This window comes from Adiantum capillus-veneris, chromosome 12 (genome assembly GCF_014529385.1).
Source record: "Adiantum capillus-veneris isolate H3 chromosome 12, ASM1452938v2, whole genome shotgun sequence".
Taxonomy (NCBI): Eukaryota; Viridiplantae; Streptophyta; class Polypodiopsida; order Polypodiales; family Pteridaceae; genus Adiantum; species Adiantum capillus-veneris.
In genome coordinates this window covers 1,169,258-1,190,583 of record NC_140942.1, presented here as the reverse complement: position 1 = coordinate 1,190,583, position 21,326 = coordinate 1,169,258, and the positions used below count along the sequence as shown (strand labels likewise).

The window sequence follows — 21,326 nt, the reverse complement described above, 5'->3', positions numbered from 1 at the left end:
TCCTCAAAGCATCTGCTTTCCCGAAAAGCAACCCGCTTTCTCAGAAAGTATCCGTTTTTCCTCAAAGTTTCCTTGTGCATAATTCTAACACAGTCCGGAATTATTTCCTGACTATTGATATTCCCTTTCCGATGCACCTGTCACCCACCTTGTGACGCATCATGAATACCCATCACTTAGTTCTTTCCTACCGAACTTACGGTACAATATCCTTCGCGATGCTCTATGTCACCCATCGTATGACGCATCAGAGATGTCCGTTTCCGGATGGTCGAATACTTCTTCTCGATGCTCCCTGTCACCTATCCAATGTGATGCATTAGAAGTACCCGTTCCTGGTGGCCTTACAGATATTCCCTTTCATAGTGCTCCCGTCATTACTTTGAATGATGCCCTAGAAATACTCTATACTTGGATGTCTCCAGTGAGAAAAACGCTCTCACTTAAAATTTCAATAATTCATTTAGAATTATTGTTTCCCGGTGTTCCAAGCGAGAAAACCCTCTCTCACTTATAAATCCAATAATTCATTTAGAATTATTTTTTTGTCAGATAAAGCCAATTTAGTAACGTTTAGAAAAGGGATTTTAATCTAGATGATTAGGAGGTGCTAATCACCACTAATGGCTCTGATACCATTTGTAGAGATTAGAGAGGATAAAATAGAGAACCATTGATGGCATTAACATGATATACACAATAGAGATTGGAGTAGATTTGACATCATATATGACAGCAGAAGAGGCTCCAAATCAGCCCAAATCCACTAGAGAACTCGTGGGGGCTCTTTTAGGCCATTTTCTCGATGAGTCTACACCCTCTAAAAATGTCCATCTTGGGTACCTACACCCTTAAGGTGTCTTTTCCACATGCTATCACATGATTCCTACCACCTAGACATCCAATAGACAAGAGGTGTTACACAGAAGCATATGATAAAGCCCATAAATCTAACGACATAGGAGAGTAATCTCTCTCAAATGGCATGCTCACCCATCCAATCACTCAATCTCTCTCAGAAGTTAGACAAGCTCTCTCTCAGAAGTGACACAGACATCGTCACAACTGTAACTTTTTAAACCTTTATATCCAGAACATGAATTGATTAGGTGTTTATGTATGGAATTTATTTGCACTATTTTTTTATTATTGATATACTACCTTTTTTAGTTTCTGCTTTCTGTCTTGTTTATGAGCCATGCGCGAGGGCTTTCTGCTATTAGTTTGAAGAGACTTCTATATTTTTATTGCAACATTTTTTTTTTGGGTATGGCAGGTGAAAGTTGGTGCTGATTCTGATTCAACATCTCTGTACACTTTGTGTCGTCGTTGGTTAAGAAATGATGCTCCAAGAAAAGAACAGGTTTGTTGATGTTCTCAATCTTGCTGTGTAAGGTCCTTGATAGGAAAATCATATTTATGAATTACTGCATACATTTAAGGGCCACAATGTAAATGTAGCACAATTTTTGTGCATAACAATTGAATCAAGTGGATTGTCATTATAGAAAAGAGGTTGCTTTTGTGCCTGTCAAAGACTTTTTCTGGTAGTCTGTTTTTATATATTAGCTTTTTTTGGGGTAGTAACACAACTGTTTTCTTCTTTGGTAATCTAAGTAAACCTAGGGGAGGCTTGTAGTGGGTGGACAATGCGAGAGATGCATCTTGATGGCAGAGACTCTAGTTTGCTGCAAGCTTTGTAGGGTCTTACGTATGGACCTGTTGATGAGAAATTCCTTTTGGTTAAACAACACCAACACACACACACACACACGCACACACACATACACACACACACACATTTTCTTTTTGTAAATCAGATTTGATTAATTTACAAGTGGGAAACCTCACACAGAGGAAAACTTACGGAAAAGAAGAGGTACAAAAAGTGGAGCTGTATGATGCTTCGAGGAAAGTAAATCTTGTATGCATCAAGAGTAATATCCCCAGCCTCATAAGCGAAATGCAGTGCTTGGCCAAGTGACCCTTTAAAGAAACGCACACTCTTTTGTCATTTTACTTTTGCTAGTAGCTGCTTCAGCTTGCTAACCTTCAGTTGTTTATAGTGGTTGGCTTATACTATGCATGATGGAGTTGATGGGTTGCTATGAATATATACCTTGCACTTTCCTCAATGGTGAATCTGGCGTATGCATAGTCTTTACATTGTACTTTCTACCTCTACTTGGAGGGGTCTTGTAATGCTTTGATCATATTAGTTCCTTCGGTCTCCTTGCTGCTACGATGGCATCGATCATCACTTCTCCCCTCATGACGATCGACGAGCTCGAACCCCCTTGAGAAAAGTATGGCAATATGCTTTATGCCCAAAGCTCCTTCTTTTTTCGTTTCTTGGACAAACTATTCTAACTCTTTGCTAAAAATATGTTGTGGGGCCCTATCCTTTATTGAGGAGCCGATGCTTAACCTCGTTTTGCACACCTACCTGGGAATGGCCACCCTTATTTCTTGCCGGTTTTTGGCTCCATGGCATTTACCTCATGCCTACTACCTAACTAAACCTCTTTTAGAGGTGCAGGGTGGGAACAAAACCCTCTATATCTTACACCTAGAAAGCTGTGGCCTTTGGAAGGCAGTTATTGCTGCCTACCTCCTCGTTGGGCGGCCCCATCCACGTGCTTCCCTCTGCTCATGGCTCTCTCTCCGCTGCAACGCAGTCATTTGCTTTGGATTTGGGAGGTCTCTCCCCCCTTCCCCTTCACCTGCTTACTTCCTTGATGCTTGGTCCATTTGGTATGTTGCTGAGCTTGGATGCCCCCCCCCCCCCCCCCCCCCAAATTGTTCTCTATTTGCATATTCTACTGGCTCTCCATCTGGCGTGCCGATTGGCTCCTTTCCCAATTCTCTGCAGGACATTGATTTCCATCCCTCACTTAGGCTGGTGTTTTCTTCATGTGTGTGCTAAGAAAGTGTGAGAGGACGAGGTTGTGCTTGTCAATGGTAATTGAGTGTTTCGGTATGTAAAAGAATTTGGTGGTTGCTGACTTGCTATATGTCGCGGTTCTACCCATTTTTTGACATCATGGAAGGGTCTTCCTCACAGGAGTCTACGTTATCATGCTTGTGTTCTGACTGTATTCAGATTGAAAAGCTTCTCATAGTTGTTTGTTGCTGGTCATAATTTTGTCCTTTAGTGAGATACTTACTGCATGGCACTATAATTTTTGAAGTGGTTATATGAGCATGCTTGGACTACTGCTTGGACTATTGCTCCTTCTGGTTGCTGACTTCGGTTTTACCTGGCTCCTAGGGCTAAAGTTCTGCTCAAATGCCTTGTTGATTCTGCACAGGACTTAGATAGGATATTATACTTGGAAATCTTCTCTATATTGTAATTTTTTGCATTAGTCTCTTGTTGAATTGCTTGGTTGTTGCACAAAACACCTCATGATGTTTATTCTCACTAAATCTTTTGTTATTTTTGGCTTGCATTAGTATCCGCTGACAATACTGGCTTTTATATCAGGGTCTGTGCTTATTTGACAGTGGTCTCTACTTAGATATATGGATTTAAAAAAAAACACACTTGATGTGGATGTCCTTTTTTGTGTTATCCTGAATAAGGGCGATTGTCTGAATCTCTGAACTCTTGCTTTCAGGACTGGCAGCAATTTTTCTTGAGCTATTCTTTTTAATCATTTGAAACCTATCGTAACTCCTTTAACTCATGATATGTGACTGACTGGTAGGTACCTTAACTGGTTGGCTTGCTGATGTGCTGGTTGTTTTTGACTTTTCTTGATACACCTGTGCATTGTGGATTTGATTTGATTTGTCTTTCAAACATGATGCTCGCATATGTTGCTTACTAAGCCTTACAAAGGATTTATCATAGTCCTGGTTATTTAAGCTTAGAGTAGTGTGGGGGATCCTTGGAAACACCATAATGCTTTTCTTTTTTGTCGATAAAAATCCTGATGATACTCAGCTATTGGAATTTAGCATGATCTATTTTCCAGGATGGATTTTTTGCCCCATTTTTTTCTACTAGTATGGATATGATTTCCTTTTACGATTCTCTGGTTGTGGGCCCTCTTGGTGTGCCCTCTTGTTGACATCAATGGCTTGTTTTGCTTACCCTGGTTTTTGAAAAACCTTGCTGTTCTCATCCTCCAAAGTTGCGTTTCTTGATAATGAGGAAGTGCTATTTTATAATGTAAGGAACTGGGGCATTTACTTTGCTCCTTACTGATCGTTTCTGTTCTGCTATGTACAAAAAAACTTGTGGTTGTGTACCTTCTGATGTTTTTCTTCATAGTAGTAGCTCATAGGCATCCAAGATATGCTGTTTTATTGCTTTGGCATTACTTAGGCTTGAATTGAAAGTTGTTTGGCTGTGTTAGGGCATTCATGACATATGCTTGATTACTACTTACTCGTTACTGCTGGTTTTCAACAAGGTTTCCAGTAGTGGTTACTGTTGTTGCTCTAGCCAGGCTTTGAAACGATCTGATCATTGGTGTTGACTTCTGGTGTGCTTTACTTGTAAGGTTTTGCTCAGGACCTGGAACACTATAATTATACTAATGTTCTCAGGTTTTTTTACTGAGTGGCTGCATACTGGCTGGGTAATTTTACCTTTTTAACCTAACCATGCTGATCTCTAACCATGAACGGCTGGGGGAATTTTGCCCTATTGGCCTAACCATGCTGATTTCTGTAGTAAAATTCTGATGAAAATACCATGCTGATTTTTGTAGTAATTTGTAAAATTCTGATGAACTACCTATCTAAGCCGGTTTGCTCTATTGCTTGATGGGTTACTGCACATTGGCTTCACTCACTAGTTCTGATCATTTTCTTGATAGCAACTTTTTGCTTTGTTATCTTCTCCCTCTGGCTATAAAAAGTATTTCTTGAGGGGCCATTATGGTTATAGTGATTGGCTCATATCTCTAACGAATTTAAAAGACTGTAATGATACCAGAATTTAGATTTTTTTCTGAAAAAATTTGAAATTGCTTTGCTTGGCCATAATCACTTCTGACCATTACTAACTTGATATACTTATGGCTAAACTTCTGTAACTGGATCTTAGCTTGCTTGTAGGGCTGCCTTAGAAACTGGTTTTGGAATTGGCTCACTAATCTCCTTAGTGACTCATGTTATGACGTCGTGTGATCACTGGATTTATTGAGAAAGTTTTGAATGAGGAAAAGACACATAGCTTGAGTAGATTTGTCTTTTAAAGATACCTCGCTTTCACTTTTTCCTTGCTTCAAAGCTAGGAAGGTTATAATATAAGTATCCCCTTAGGTGTTTTACATGGTTGGTTTGTTCTTAACTACCTTGCTTGATGTATTACACTACCCGGTACTAGTCTTGAATTTTTGATGAATCTTGGATAACATTTGAACTACTAAGGATTTACATAGTGGAGTCAATTGATTGCTGATTTGGTTTAAAAACACTAGGAATGGATGTAATTTGGTTGTAAAATGCTTGGAAGCTATGATGAAGTGCAATCTTCTTAGGATGGCCAATCCCTAGTTGCTCTTGACTAAACTAATTTTTAAATAGTTCGGACATGGAATCCATTGGATTTTCATGATAGAGACGTTGGTTAAAAATAATTCAAAATAAAACAAAACCATACTTCTGAAATAAAAAAGAAAATCTTTAAGTATTATTTGGTTTTTTTTTTTGGGTAAAAAAAGAGGAAAGGATGGCAAATGCCCTTTGTCACAGACTTGGACACTCCAAGTCGAGAATCGGGCACGACACATGAGAGAATCACTCAAAATACTTCACAACTTTAAAATCATAGTTCAATTTGGTCGATACTGCCCGATGTAGTTCCGTGCCCCGAGGTGTTGGCCCCAAAACCTGGTGCCCCTTTCGGTATTTCTTTTTTATATTAATGATTAAGCAAAGTACAACTCCTGAGGGGTCCTCTGCTTGCAGACTTTGCGTCCAGATGCTTTGAAGAGTGAGGCCCCTTGGGCTTATTTATTCTTACAAGGGATGCCCCAAAAGTAGAGCCCCAAAAGCTTCTAAACTCAAAAGCAAAAAATCCCAAAAGCAGTTGGTCTCAAAAACTGACAAAAGCAGTCAGCAAAATTTGTGGAAATTCATACAGATTGCCATGTCATCAATCAACACAAATCCAAGAAATCCATACTGTTTGTCCACGTCAACAGTCATCACAAATCCAAGAGTAGTCTGCCACATCATCAATTTGTGACATACACCCCTCTTGAAAGAATTGTGATCGCCCTCCATTACTCCTGCAAAATCACACATAAGCCATAAACCAGTTCAATAGACACCGACTCTTAAGTACTGACGCACAAGACGACACAAATCGAGCACTTGAGTCTTGTACAAAGACGACAGTCACATCACATTCACATCACATTTAGATCATATCACATAGAGTCTAGGACCGCGATTCCTGGCAATACATTTAGCAATCACATCTAGATCGGAACCAGACCTCACCAATGTCGGATTTACTAATCCCATATCACGTCCATAGATTTCGTTTTGATCTAGGACCATGATTCTTGGCAACGTATTTAGTAATCGCATCTAGATCCATCTTGGATCTCACTGATGTCGGATTAACTAATCCCATTTTGCGATCATGTCTATAGATTTTTCGAGACCGAAATGTTGGAGTCATTTGGTCAATCATTCCATCTGTACTCAAGCACTGTGGGTGAGTAATCATTTTCGGGGATCCTAATCCATCAAGCTCACATTGAGTTTATAGTGAACAGAGTGGTTCAATCATTCAGTTCTAGCTGTGTGGCCATCTCATCCCGCATGAACTCTTGATGCGCTCACGACAGTTCCATTGAATTATTCACGATTCAAAATTCATGATTCTTTTCGTTATCAGGTTCATTCGGGAGCTGTCATTGCTCCAAAATCATCTCATTCTTGATCCTGTTATCTGTTCACAAACAGCAGGATCTTCCATAAAACATTAGTTTCATACTTTAATCAAAATCGTTTGCAAAAAAGTCCTATTTCATTCATAAATTCATAAAGCAAAATAATACTAGTTCATTCATAATTTTCTATCTAATATCTGTTCTGGAACGAGTATCTCCTCGTCCCGTTGTATTTTCGATGTGTCAGTCATCCTTATTCTTGTGCCTTTTTGGGGCACCGTGCAGAGGTATGTCCTTGTTCTTCACATTCAAAACACTTTTCCGTTTTGAAATATTCAAATCTCTGTTCTACTGTCAGTTGAGATGGTGTATCTCTCTGTCGTCTGCTTCTATTTTGAGTTGTTGAAGGTTCATCTCGTGGGTAAGTCAAGTATCCCGAATGCATAGCAAATCCCCGCTTAGCATGTCCCATCAATTGTTGTATGGACTTGGACTTCTGCTTAAGGCAGTAGTCTCGAATCTCTATGGGAAGTCCATAGCAAAATCGCTCGGTTTGCTGCTTGTGGGAAACGGGAGGCATAAAAAACATTCAAATATTGCAATTTTTAGCTCTATGTGTTTGAATACAAGTAGTATGAGACCATGGATCATGTGAGAGAGAGAGAGAGAGAGGGGGGAGAGGAGAGAGCTTGAGCCTTGTAGACTTGAGACGACTCGAGAGATTCTTGAATCTTCAATGGCAAAATTGTTTCATGTAGGCTTGACTCCTTGAGAGCTTGAGAGAGAGAGAGAGAGGTAGGAAGAGGGAGAGGGAGGGAGAGGGAAAGGGAGAGAGCTTGAGAGAGATAAATAAGAGTTTGAGACTTGAGATAGTAGATACATTACATCTAGAGGCTAGAGCTTGTGGCAACCTTGTGCATTGTCACTCGTGAAGGTAAGGGGTGGGGGGTTCGCATTTCATAAGGGGGAGTTGAAAATTCTGCTCCCAAATTTTGGCCATTCATGATTGTTGCCCAGCCAGCCATTCTGGCCGTTCTGGTGGCTAGGTTGTCTGGAACGGCCAGCCATTCCGAGCCGTTACAGATGATCCCCAGTCCTCGGAACGCTGTTCCGACATTCCATCCCCCTAAAACCCCATTCCTTGGTAACTCTGAGCTTCATATTGCAGATCGTCCGTCTCAAGGGAGTGCTTAGCGGCGCTGTTCGTTGTGTCTTGTAGCATGCATATGTAAGCATTTGTGTTGCATTGTGATGCGCCAACCATTGAATATTCCTAATTGGATGGTATTGCGTGGGTATGTAACTTTAGTGCATCAAGACGCCCATCACAAATCAACGCGGTATGGGTGTGATGGCTAATTGCTACGCCGGAATATCAAGAGCTCTGATCTGGAGAGAGAAAACTGATTGTCCCTCGGAATGTCCCTCGAAATGACCCTCTGAAAATTTTGAGCTGTTTTGTAGATTTACTCTTCTTTCAAGAAGGGGGGATGTCACAAATTGCTGATGTGTCAAGCCATTGAAGAACGGAGCCAACTTGCAGACCTTGGTCGAGGGGCCTAAACCCTAAGGAGAAGCAACAAAAGAACTTTTACCAACTTACAAAACCTCGCCAAGTGGGGGCAACCCTTTTCAAAGAGTCTCTACCAACTTATGGGGCCCTAGTGACACAAGACAATAAAATAAAGCATGACCAATTCCCACACACAAAAAAGCCCTGCATAAAAACTTGATGACATGGCAACTGTATGAACACCCGTGAATTGAGCTAATGACTTGGTAGGCTGTACAGACTTCCTGGAATTGCGTTGGCAGTTGATGACCTGGTAGAAATGACCTGGCAGTTGCTTTTGGGAGCCCAGGTGCTTTTAGACCATGTGTTTTTCATGTACTACTTTTCCAAGCTTCTCATGGGATTGCAGAGGACATAGTAGGGGCTTATACTGTGTTGCAACAATATAAAGAAATACTAAAAGGGGCGCCAAGCCTTGGGGCCAGTGCTCTCTTGGGATCTCGGGTGAAACTTCGCCACTCCCTGTCTTGTGTGTTGTGCATCTCTTTCAGTTTATTGCTATTGTAAGTGCTTAAAGTTGTTCAGCTTGTTCTTTTATGTTGGCATGTGGTGCCGTCCGGTGTCAAGCCGGTTATAGGGGTATTAGAGCACAACACCTCTCTTGCCCTATCAAGAGAGGTGATCCCTATTGTAAACATGGAGTTTGCTCCACCTTTTGCTGGTCCATCGGAAGCCCAACATTAGGCATCAAAAGTTCAAGATGATTCAGCGGCTGTGGATCAAGAGTACTTATTGGATCTTGTGAAGGAGTTGTAGTCAACAATAACTTCAGAGAAATATGCGAAATATGTGGAAGGGGAGCTTTTCAAAGTCTTTCTGATATTTTGTCCTTTGTTTTGCCCAAAGCTAGAGTTGACCCTCCTGCCACGAGTATGCCAAACAAGAGTCAAGCAGTTGCTTCACCAACCTCTACAGTACCACTTGTCTTCCCAAAGCCTAATTACACACTTCCAGATCCTAGAATTTTTCTTTCCTTGATATCCGCTATTCCACAGGTCTCTTCTCAACAACAAGAGCCACAATCTTAGTTTTTGGGAGGTGTTTCCAAACCATGGCTCAAGAAATGCCATCAGTGAGCACTCAAGTTCCAATAGTGACAATAAATTCTCCACCAGTGGTGATCATATGTGCTACTCTGTTTCTTGGCATGTTTCCCAGAGCAAATCCTTACATGCCTTTTGGCTATTCCTATTTCTATTTACTCACAATGATGAATGCCCCAAAAGCCTTTTAAGGATTACATATCCATTGTAAAATTTGATGCTTTTTATGGTATCAAAGACAAAAAGAAAGCACCTCAATTTTTGCAGCATTTGATGAAATCTTTAACAACGGAAATCATACATAGGGGCTGGATTCTTAAAGGAGACAACTATAGAGTGGTGGAGTGCAGTCATCAAGCGACTAGTGTCACGATTGTGACGTATTCTTTGTCTTTGTATTACCTTCTTCACTTGGTTCTCTTGCAGATACGAAGACGTACCAGATTTGAGACCCCGATTCTCCAAAGGATGTGCCTCTTCGCCCAAGAGTCGCACCTGTTCGGCAAATAGCCATGCCTCTACGGCGAATGGCTGCACCTTTATGCCGAAGGGTCACGACTCTATAGCAGAGGCACACGACTATTGGCCTAGAGTCATATCTTTTGACCTATGGTCATGTCTCTTCATCGTGTCTCTTTAGTTTCTATATAAGAACACCTATGTAACACATTTCAAGCATTGAATCAAACACAAAGTCTTCTGAGTCTTGTTTCTGAGTACAGTTCAAGTTTCTTAAGTCTTGATCATGAGTTTAAGTACTTAATTAAGGATTAGTACCTAGAATTTGTTAGGTGCAGCGGAATGATTGTTTGCGCTTTGCTTAAGATGAGTGCTCCGAACTGTGCTCAAGGTTCCTTTTAGTTCTTATGGAAGGGAGAGCCTTACGTTCTTAATGGAAAGTGCTATGATCACAAACAAAGTGAATGGACACTGTGCGTGCAAGTGTATGAGACTGAGAGATAGAGAGAGAAGAGAGATACGACACCAGAGACGTTGTAAAACCCCTCCTCCGAAGGCCCCACTCGTCGGCGAGAGTGGTCTACTTATGATTGCACAAGTGGTACAATGCGGATGCAATGGATTGATGCAACTTAGGACTATGCAGACGACGACGACGGGGATGACGACGATGACTTTAGGGTTGAAATCTGTGGTCTTCTATCTATTGAATTTCGGGGCTGTTTTGGTAGCTGAAAATGGCTGTTTTGGCTGCGTTTTCGAGGCTGAAAATGGCTATCTTCTGCAACCAACTAGGGCTGAATCTGTTGCTGTGTTTAACTGCTGAAAACGCTGCGTTTTCTGCTGCGGAATGGGTTGAAAACCAAAATGCTGGGTGGTGCTAGCAAAAACGCTAGGCCATTGGAGGTGCTGGCGATGGTGGCAATGAAAAACGCCAAGGCTGTGGAAGTGCTAGCGATATGTGAAAACGCTAGGGCTGAGTGTATCTGTGGGGATGAAGGAAATCTGCAAACGCTAGACTGAGTGAGGTCTTGGCGATGAAGAAGACCAAAAACGCTGGGGGTGCTGATGGGGGTTCCTGTTGAGAAGGTGCCTGTTGAGCGGTGCTTATATATTTTCTTAGCAAAATTGCCCTACCTACTTTTGTTGGGAAGTTACTTAAAAATAATAAGTGAAAAATACAAAAAATAGGGAAAATAGGCTAAATGCACTGGAAAATTTCCCTAACTGATTCTAATGGATTCTGATGGGAATTCTGATGATCATGCTGTGTGCAACCAAAGAATATGCATTTACACTAAGTGATTGGGCATGCACGGTCTACGAATAGACTCACAAAAGTGCCAGATCACTTTTAATCTAGACTGACTTGGACTAGCTGAACCCTTGTCGTGCTGTAGCTTGTCCACGGACACATAGGGTTGGATGTGTCACGTGACATCCCCTCCTTTTCAAAGTGAGGTACTGGCACCGAACTGTATGGCGTCGAGGGAGATCGCCAATAGCATCCGGAATCTTGGAAGGGACTCTTCGCTGGCCCACTCTGATGTGTGGGTCGTGCGGTACTTGAACTTCATAAAGGTCTGCAACGCTTGCTTCTTTGGGCCGCGCAGAAAGCCACACAAAGTCTTCTGTGGCTTCTTCGATGTTTCAACTTCATCTAGAGTCCTACTTCTTTCTTCTTTAAGAATCTCCATGGTTGAAAATTCCTGATACCATTTTCAACACAAAACCATGAACATACCTATTCCATGTAAAGTGAGTGGAAAAAATCTTGTCTTCCTCAAAGACTGTGCATGCAATGTAGATGAACAAAGAGACGGAGTGTCAAACCGTTCACCACACACACACAAACAATGAGATCGAATCTTTCTCTTATGATCTAGAGCAATCAATTGTGGCAATTCACAATGGAAATGCCCATGCTTGGTGTTCATACTTTTTTGTGCTCTTGCTATGAATGTGTCATGCCAAGGAAGAGACATGGAATGTGACTTCCTTGAATGCATACTTTTCAATTTTTCATGAAAAATCCGCATACATTTGTGCTCATTCATGAGAGAAACGTGCTCAACATACAATATGTCATGCCTAAGAAAAGGGATCACATAAAGACGCTGACTAAAATACAGGGAACGATCACGAATGAAACACTCGAACAATGCGTGCGTATCAATCATGCGAACACATAATACTTCCTGTGAGGGTTCTTTGGACCGAGGCTCGAGAGACAAGATCGCTTCTTCCTGAAGGGGTTCTTTTTGAGGGAGTTTTGTGGACCTTGACTCGAGAGCCAAGATCGGTTCTGCGTGATTGATCGAATTTACAACGAGGTTAGCTTCGCTAGAAAAAGCATCCACTAACACATCATCCTTGTGAACAATCACATTATCTGCATGCAACTCATCATGCTTGTGAGAAATCACATCTTGATCATGCAAATCATCATGCTTGTGAGAAATCACATCTTGATCATGCTCATCATTAACATCCAAATCATCATGCTTATCATCATCATTCAAATCATCATGCTTCTCACAATCATGCAAATCCTGTGTGTCATGCTTTGGAGAAGAAGAGACTGAGAGAGTCTCCTTTTCCCGAATCTCTTGCATCTATGCCTGAGCTTGAGAAAAGAGTCGGAAGAACTCTTCCCTTCTTGCTTTGATCTCGCGATCAAATTTTGCTTGTCTTGCTTTGTTCTCTGCTTGTCTTTCTGCTTCGTCTTCTGTGTGTCTGCGTTCCATTTCTGCTTTTCTTTATTTGAATTCATGATCCAATTTGGCTTGTCGATCTTTGGCTTCCAAGCGTGCTTGCTCGCGCTCACGCTCTATGGCTGCCATTCTTGCGGCATTTCTTGCTTTGCGTTGTAAATTCTGTTCCATAAACAACAGCTCTAACTCCTCCATTGGAGTTAGTGTAATCGGTGTCGTAGATTGGGAAGAGGGAGGGTCGGAAAAACCTCTTGGTGGGGAAAATTCTTCTTCGCCTCTCTCATGCTCATCACCTCCAAGCGAAGTATCCATTCCGCTTCGAGTGATGATCATTCTGAATTCGTGGGTTCTTGTGGTCTTGGGTTGTTCAGTTCACGAGGAACTTGGGTTCTTGAGGGTCTTGAGGTTTTCTTTTGCTTGCAAACCGCGTTTGAGAAGGATCTTCTCTTCACCAGAGTTCTGCTCCTTTCCGCGGGCGCACCCCTTGGCGGCCTTGCGCTCACACCAAGGTTGCTTTTTCCCACCTCACGTCGATTGGTTGACCGCTAAGTGGACGGTCCGCTCTTAATAAGTGAAAAGAGACACAAGGGGAGGCTGGACAAGCCCTTCTTTCTTGGGATTCCTGTCACTCTTCAAAAAACACGATTAGGAATCGACACGTCCAAGTGAACTTGGTTTCATGCGACCTCAACAAGCAAAAAAAATTCTTGTGGTTCTTTCCTTGAGTGATACAGAACACTGCCAAAGCTTTGATACCAATGTTAGGTGCAGTGGAATGAATGTTTGCGCTTTGCTCAAGATCAGTGCTCCGAACTGTGCTCAAGGTTCCTTTTAGTTCTTATGGAAGGGAGAGCCTTCCGTTCTTAATGAAAAGTGCTATGATCACAAACAAAGTGAATGGACACTGTGCGTGCAAGTGTATGAGACTGAGAGATAGAGAGAGAAGAGAGATACAACACGAGAGACGTTGTAAAACCCCTCCTCCGAAGGCCCCACTCTCGTCGGCGAGAGTGGTCTACTTATGATTGCACAAGTGGTACAATGCGGATGCAATGGACTGATGCAACTTGGGACTATGCCGATGACGACGACGATTTTAGGGCTGAAATCTGTGGTCTTCTATCTGCTGAATTTCGGGGCTGTTTCGGTGGCTGAAAATGACTGTTTTGGTTGCATTTTCGAGACTGAAAATGGCTATCTTCTGCAACCAACTAGGGCTGAATCTGCTGCTGTGTTTAACTGCTGAAAACGCTGCCTTTTCTGCTGCGGAATGGGTTGAAAACCAAAACGCTAGGTGGTGCTAGCAAAAACGCTAGGCCACTGGAGGTGCTGGCGATGGTGGCAATGGAAAACGCCAAGGCTGTGGAAGTGCTAGCGATATGTGAAAACACTAGGGCTGAGTGTATTTGTGGCGATGAAGGAAATCTGCAAACGCTAGACTGAGTGAGGTCTTAGCGATGAAGAAGACCAAAAACGCTGGGGGTGCTGATGGGGGTTCCTGCTGAGAAGGTGCCTGTTGAGCGGGAAGCTCTTGTTGCCTCTTCTGCGAGAAAGTGCTAACTTGGGTTTGCTTATATATTTTCTTAGCAAAATTGCCCTACCTACTTTTGTTGGGAAGTCGCTTAAAAATAATAAGTGAAAAATACAAAAAATAGGCTAAATGCACTGGAAAATTCCCCTAATTGATTCTAATGGATTGTGATGGGAATTTTGATGATCATGCTATGTGCAACCAGAGGATATGCATCTACACTAAGTGACTGGGCATGCACGGTCTACGAATAGACTCACAAAAGTGCCAGATCACTTTTAATCTAGACTGACTTGGATTGGCTGAACCCTTGTCGTGCTGTAGCTTGTCCACGGACACATAGGGTTGGATGTGTCACGTGACAGAATCCTTATAGTGGTATCATAGCAATTTTTTTCCCGGGACCCGAAGGGTGTGAGCCTCTCACCCTCATTGCTACACTCTACCCCCCCTCCCGGTGTTGCATGGAAGCAGAGGAACGGTGGTACACACACACACGAACACATGAGGTAACTTGATTTTTTGAAATAAAAAACATAAGAGTGTTGTGTGTGTATGGCGTACCTGAAGAACCTTGTGCACCCTTGCATCGAGTTGCACCTTTTCGCCCCTCTGTGCACGCAGGCTGTTGCACATCAAAAGGCACCTCTTTGCGAAAGGGCACCAAGGTAAGGTACCCCTCTGCTTTGGTGGCACCATTGCCCCCTAAGGGTCGCATCCATGTGTCGTTCAATACTGTACGCAGCGTTTCAATCTCCAAGAGGCAAATCACGTAGAAACCACTTACGTTGGGGGCCCACTTTATTTTTTACACAACCCAACTTACGATTTGGGCTCAACGCATTCAATTTTGGTTGCCAGATATCCAATATTGGCTGGACACTTTCAACTTATGTGGCATTAAATTATTGAGGTGGCACCCTTGGTCTGTGTGGCAATAAGTTGACAAATCAATCGATACACTACTGTTAGTGATGGGAAATTCTCTATGCTACGCAACATGAGCGGCACGCCACAGGAACACTACCCCTTCTCACAATCACTGCCTCTAGGTGCTCCTCTTCATGGATCTACATTGACGTACTCCTAGAAGAGATTCTCCCGGAAACCAGCCCGCACTTTGTTCTTCAGGTGTCTCTCCCGAAACCAGAGCCTCTCCCAGAATAAGAACCTCTCCCAGAACAAGTACCCACACTTGTTCCCGCATTGGCAGCTGCAAGAGAGCCCTCTTTCAGAAACGGTTCCACAACATCCATTACCCGCTCCAGAGGCCAATCCCATACAACAGGAATATAGGTTGTATGTGTCGCCACGCCACAGTTCCAATTATTCCCTCTAAGCAATCGGCATGGCCGAATCACAAGATGGCATGAACTCTATTTCACCCGAGGACCTGATAGCAGTTTTCAAAGAGCAGATAACAACACTTTCAACAAGCCTCGCATCGATTCACACTCGCTTGGTTCAGATTCAGATGCAAACCTCTTCTCAGAGTCACCCAACTACACATGCAGTTTCTTTGCCATCTTCTTCCGATGCTTCAATGGTCGACCAGGAAGAACCACTCAAACAAAAGCCTTCGGAACTTAAATTTTCTCGCCCAAAGCATGGTTTCTTAAAGAGAACTAGACACAAAGTACCTTCGTGCGAGCAGAAAAAGTCTTAACATGAATATTCTTGGAAATGCTACAGTTCTAAGCAACCAACTTCTTATCGGAATCATCAGCAACAGAAGCAGCAATATGAAGCTTCCAAAGGATCATCAACGATATCAAGATGGGCTTATTTAGTGGCACATATATCCGACCCTTGTCGAGTACTCGGTCGTGAAATGCCACGCCGTTGGATAGGTTCCCCCTTGCGAGCCATGCCCTACATTAAAGTCTTTCTTGTCTGATGGTGGTAAAGTTGAAGATTTATTGATCCTTTCCTTGTGCAAGAGGATCCTTCAGACGTCTACAAGGTAACGACTCCCTCAACCTCCCCCTTCTCAATTGGAAGCCTTAATACCCACTTAGAAAGCCGAAGATTTAGAAGTGTTAGGTGCAGCGGAATGAATGTTTGCGCTTTGCTCAAGATGAGTGCTCCGAACTGTGCTCAAGGTTCCTTTTGTTCTTATGGAAGGGAGAGTCTTCCGTTCTTAATGAGAGAATGGTATGATCACAAAGTGAATGGACACTGTGCATGCAAGTGTATGAGATTGAGAGATAGAGAGAGGAGAGAGATACGACACCAGAGACGTTGTAAAACCCTCCTTCGAAGGCTCCACTCTTGTCGGCGAGAGTGGTCTACTTATGATTGCACAATCTGGTACAAATGGTATGCATGAGACTGATGCAAGTCTAGGCTATGTCGGCGATGACGACGGTGACGACGAGACCGACCTAAGGGCTGAAATCTGCAATCTTTCTACTACTGTCCAAAAACGCAATGGGCTGAAATCTGTGACTAGTCCAAAAACGCTGGTTTGGGGCTGTTTTTTGTGTGTCTTTGACGTTGAAAATCTGCAGGTTTAGGGCTGAAAACTGAGGTTGCTTAAGGCTGAAAATTGATGGTCTATCCGAGCTGAATCTGCTACTTCTTTAGGGCTGAATCTGCAACTACTTCATTGCTGAAAAACGCTGTAGTTGTAGCGCTTCAAAAACGCTAGGCATGTTGAGTTTCCAAAAACGCTAGGGAAGGTCTTTTGCTGGCGATGGTTATTGATGCAAAAACGCTATCTGTTGGGGTCTTCTGGCGATGGCAAAACTGATGCAAAACGCTAGCATCTGGGAGGTATGGCGATGAAGAAAAACGCTAGCATGGGGGTTCTTGCTTGGAGGGGGAAACCGCCAAGGTCCTGTTGAGAAGTTGCTTGCTAAGCTTGGCTCCTGTTGCGTCTTCTGCCAAAATAGTGCTAGCTCTAGTTTGCTTATATACAAACTTAGCAAAATTGCCCTACCTACTTTCCAACAAAAGTCACTTAAAAATAATAAGTGAAAAATGTGAAAAATAGGTAAAATAGGCTAAATGCATTGGAAAATTCCCCTGATTGATTTTGATGGATTCTGATAGGAATGCTTACGATCATGCTGTGTGTAACCACAGGATATGCATCTACACTAAGTGACTGGGCATGCACGGTCTACGAATAGACTCACAAAAGTGCCAGATCACTTCTAATCTAGATTGATTGGATTGACTGAACCCTGATCATGCTGTAGCTTGTCCACGGACACATAGGGTTGGATGTGTCATGTGACAAGAAGATTCCAATTCTTGTGTGACAACGGACAAGCACATAACCCCTTCCTTGATCGTGATCCAGGCAGAAAAACTCGCCTCGTCACCGTCCTCGCAGAATAAAGTCTTTTTCTCTAAACAGATACCAAATGCAGTGGTGAATGATAATTCTTCAAACTTGAAGATTCCAATCCTTACCTTCAACGATGCAAAGAATAAATCAGATGTAGACTCTTGCAACATGACTTTAGCCGCTGCAATTGAATCTTTGGACACGAATTGTTCTAGTGATAAACCTTTACAGATGGATAGACCTCCAAACACTATTCTATCTCAGTCTATGACATCCCTTCAGGAGGATTTTACTGTTCCCGACAAACCAATGGAATACCTTACAGATTTGTAATTAGTGGTCTTCATTCAATTGAAAACTCAAGTCAGATTACCAATAGTTTCACTCGAAGCAAATAAAGATTCAATCTTTAAAGTTGGAAGTTACAAAAGACTTTGACAAAGGCACTTATCAAGTTGCAGATATGATCAATTTTCAGTTTGGCGAAATAGTTATGATCAATAACAGTGTCATGACGTGGGAATTAACAGAAAGAGCTTTGGATGCAGAAGCACTACAACAATACCTTTCCCTCTCTCGGAGTTTCTACAACTACTCTGGGTTTTATTTTAAATGGGAGGGAATGTCACGATTGTGACGTATTCTTTGTCTTTGTATTACCTTCTTCTCTTGCAGATACGAAAATGTACCAGATCCGAGACCCTGATTCTCCAAAGGATGTGCCTCTTCGCCTAAGAGTCTGTAACAGATTTGGACACTCCAAGTCAAGAATCAATCATGACAACACCAAATAACCACTTCAAAAAATTCACAGATCACAATAGATTTGCACTGGCCCGACGGAGTTCCGTGCCTAGAGATATTGGCCCCAAAGATTGGTGCCCCTTTCGGTATTTCTTTTTGTATTAATCAATCATCAAAGTACAAGAGAGCGGTTAGGGTTTCACTCTCAGACTCTGCGTCCAGATGCCCTGAGAAGTGAGGCCTTCACCACTAATTTAAAGATTACAAGGGATGTCCAAAAGCAGAGCCGCAAAAGCTTGAAAGCAAAAGCAGATTCTCTCTCTCTCTCTCTCTCTCTCTCTCTCTCTCTCTCTCTCTCTCTCTCTCTCTCTCTCTCTCTCTCTCTCTCAATGAGAGTCAGTAAAAGGCAAGTTCTCTTTTTCTCTCTCTTTCTGCCAAATCATAGCAAAAAGCTGAGATTTGCGTCGCTCAAAATTTCCATTTTTTTTTTCACCTCCGCGATTTCCGGAAATTAGGTTTTGTGGCAAAAATTAGGGTTTGTAAAAATTTTAGGGTTTTTGGAAGAAATTAGGCATTCTGCTGTCCGTAGCCACGTCATCACTTTGTGATATACCCCCTTCTTGAAAGCATTGTAATCGATCGCGATTATGCCTGCAAAACCGACAAAAGCCATAAACCGTCTTAGCAGACACTGCTTGTTAATACCTACGTACTAGGAACACACATCTAGCACATGTACAAAATCAACAGTCACATCACACGACAATCAGAGGACATCGCCATACATCACAGGACATCACATGACATTCAACATTCATTCGGATCTTAGACCATGATTTATCGGCAATGTAGCTAGTAATCACATCTAGGTCGAATCGGGACCTCATCGATGTCCGATTGACTAACCCCCTATTGCAACCATGTCTATTCGAGATCAAGTAGAAAAATGCTGCAGTCATTTCGTCTATCAGTTCCTGCACTCAAAAGAAGTGAAGAAACAAATCAGTATCATTATCAGGAATTCCATTTCATAAAGTCATCCAACAAAATACTGTCAGCTATGAGTATCCCTGAAGCTCAAAGAGACATGAGTGACTTTAGTATCAAAATCGAGGCATCTGTTGACAAGGGAGCGGAGTGACTCCCCTCTTGTGCATCCCACTGCACCAGATCTCCGACCAAGCTGAATTCTGGGTTCCGTTTGGAGTAGACTATGCTAAACCAAAACATCGAGGTAAAGTTTCACAATCCGAGGAGTATCTGCTAGGTCCTCCTCCTCCATCCACTTCGCATCAAATGCAGGAAAGTTCTTGAACTAAACCAACAACCGCCTTCGGACTTTACCTTTCTTCGTATCGTTATGTGCCAAAATCTGTTCAGGAACAAGGATCTCCTCGTTTTCTTCCACTTCGGGTTGCTCATCAGGCTTCCCATCATCAGGCACATCACCCTTAACAGGTTTCAAGAGACTCACATGCAATGGATTGTGAATCCTCCAAGTATCTGGCAATTTCAATCGGAAGGAGACATCATTTATCTTGTCAGTGATCTGGAAAGGTTTGTAGTATCGCATACTAAGCTTTGGAAAAAGCCTCTTCTTTCCCTTTTTCTTCGTAGGCGTGCCTTCTCAAAACGTAAGAGCACCCAATCATCCTCATTCAATTTCAAGTCGCGACGATGGCGATCCGCTGTCTTTTTCTGTCGTTCTTGAGACTCCTGCAAAGTCTCGCGAACTTTGGCAAAAGCCGTATCCAAATCTCGCGAATATTCATCCGCTTCAAATATCTAATCTTTCGTGCTCAGGAAGGATAGAACCTTCGCAGCACTTTCAACAATCTCACATGGCGTCTTCCCCGTCGAAGAGTGTATCGTGTCATTGTAGGCAAATTCCACCAAAGGTAAGTTCTTTTCCCATTGAGTCTTCTGATCCGAGATACAAGACTTCAATAAATCTAAAATCACTGAATTGGCAATCTCAAATTCCCCGTCAGTCTGCAAATGGAACGATGACGAGAACTGCAATTGCGTGTCAATGTTCTCGCAAATTGCCTTCCAAAACAAACTCATAAATCTGGGGTCTCTGTCGGAGACAATCGTCTCAGACGTGCCATGTAATCGGAAAATCATCGTGATCATTCTGTGTTCTCGGGAGATCAAAAATGAAATCCATTTCAATACTTTTCCAGGGGCGAGTGGGTATGGGTAAAGGCTTTAACAATCCCTGTGCCTTATGCCTGTCAAAATTGACCTTCTAGCATACTAAGCAATTGCGCACAAACTCTCCCACATCCTTTTTGAGTCTCGGCCCAAAGAAGTATCTCTCTACCCCCTTCATGGTGGTAGCAATGCCGCGGTGACTCGTAAAAGGTGGACAGTGGCATTCAGTCATAACCTTTTCCCTCAACGGTTGTGTAACGCACAACATAGTTTTTTTCATCAAGTAGCCTTCCCGAAGGGAGTATCCAGCTACTGTCTCCCCATCCCGTATCCGTGTGAAAATATCTGCAAAATTTGTATCTGTGGCATACTGATCGACCATATCCTCGAAGCTCCTATGATGTATCGTGGAAATAGCCAGATCCAACGGCTTCCGAGACAAAGCATCTGCCACCACATTCTTCTGTCCTTGCTCATGGACAATCTGGAAGTGAAACTGTGACAAGATGTTCGCCCACCGCATCTGCTTTTCCGAAAGCTGCTTCTGTGACAAGAAGTAGCGCAAACTCTGATGGTCTGTAAAGATAGTAAAATCCGCTCCGAGTAGGTAGTGCCGCCACTGAGTAAGAGCATGGATCACTGTCAAAAGCTCTTTCTCATATATCTGTGCTGTCATCTCCGGCCTAGAGAACAATCTGTTGGGGTTAAGGCCTATGTGCCTTGACCAGTTGCCCAGATCATGGGCGCCTGTCCACTGTTACTCTATACTTATAGTGAGTATACTGTATAGGGGGAGTTGCCACTTCACAGTCTCCCCACCCACATCGTGTGTGTCTCCTTCTCTCTCTCTCTCACTCTCCGTCTGTGGTGCTCCCTGATCCCCTTCAATTGGTATCAGAGCTATGGTGACCGCGGAGAGCACAACGGCTTTGAGAGCTTCGAGGCGATAG

At 42.8% G+C, this 21,326-nt stretch overlaps 1 protein-coding gene across 6 annotated transcripts in view; it reads left to right on the top strand.

Moving 5' to 3' along the window:
* Positions 1-21,326, top strand: part of LOC147445203 (uncharacterized) — a 50,292-nt gene that overhangs the window by 17,094 nt on the left and 11,872 nt on the right. For all 6 annotated transcript variants that reach the window (XM_086524757.1, XM_086524754.1, XM_086524752.1 and 3 more), the window contains one exon: positions 1,277-1,363. In XM_086524757.1, coding sequence (XP_086380883.1) covers positions 1,277-1,363 — 87 coding nt within the window. The remainder of the gene's footprint in view (positions 1-1,276; positions 1,364-21,326) is intronic.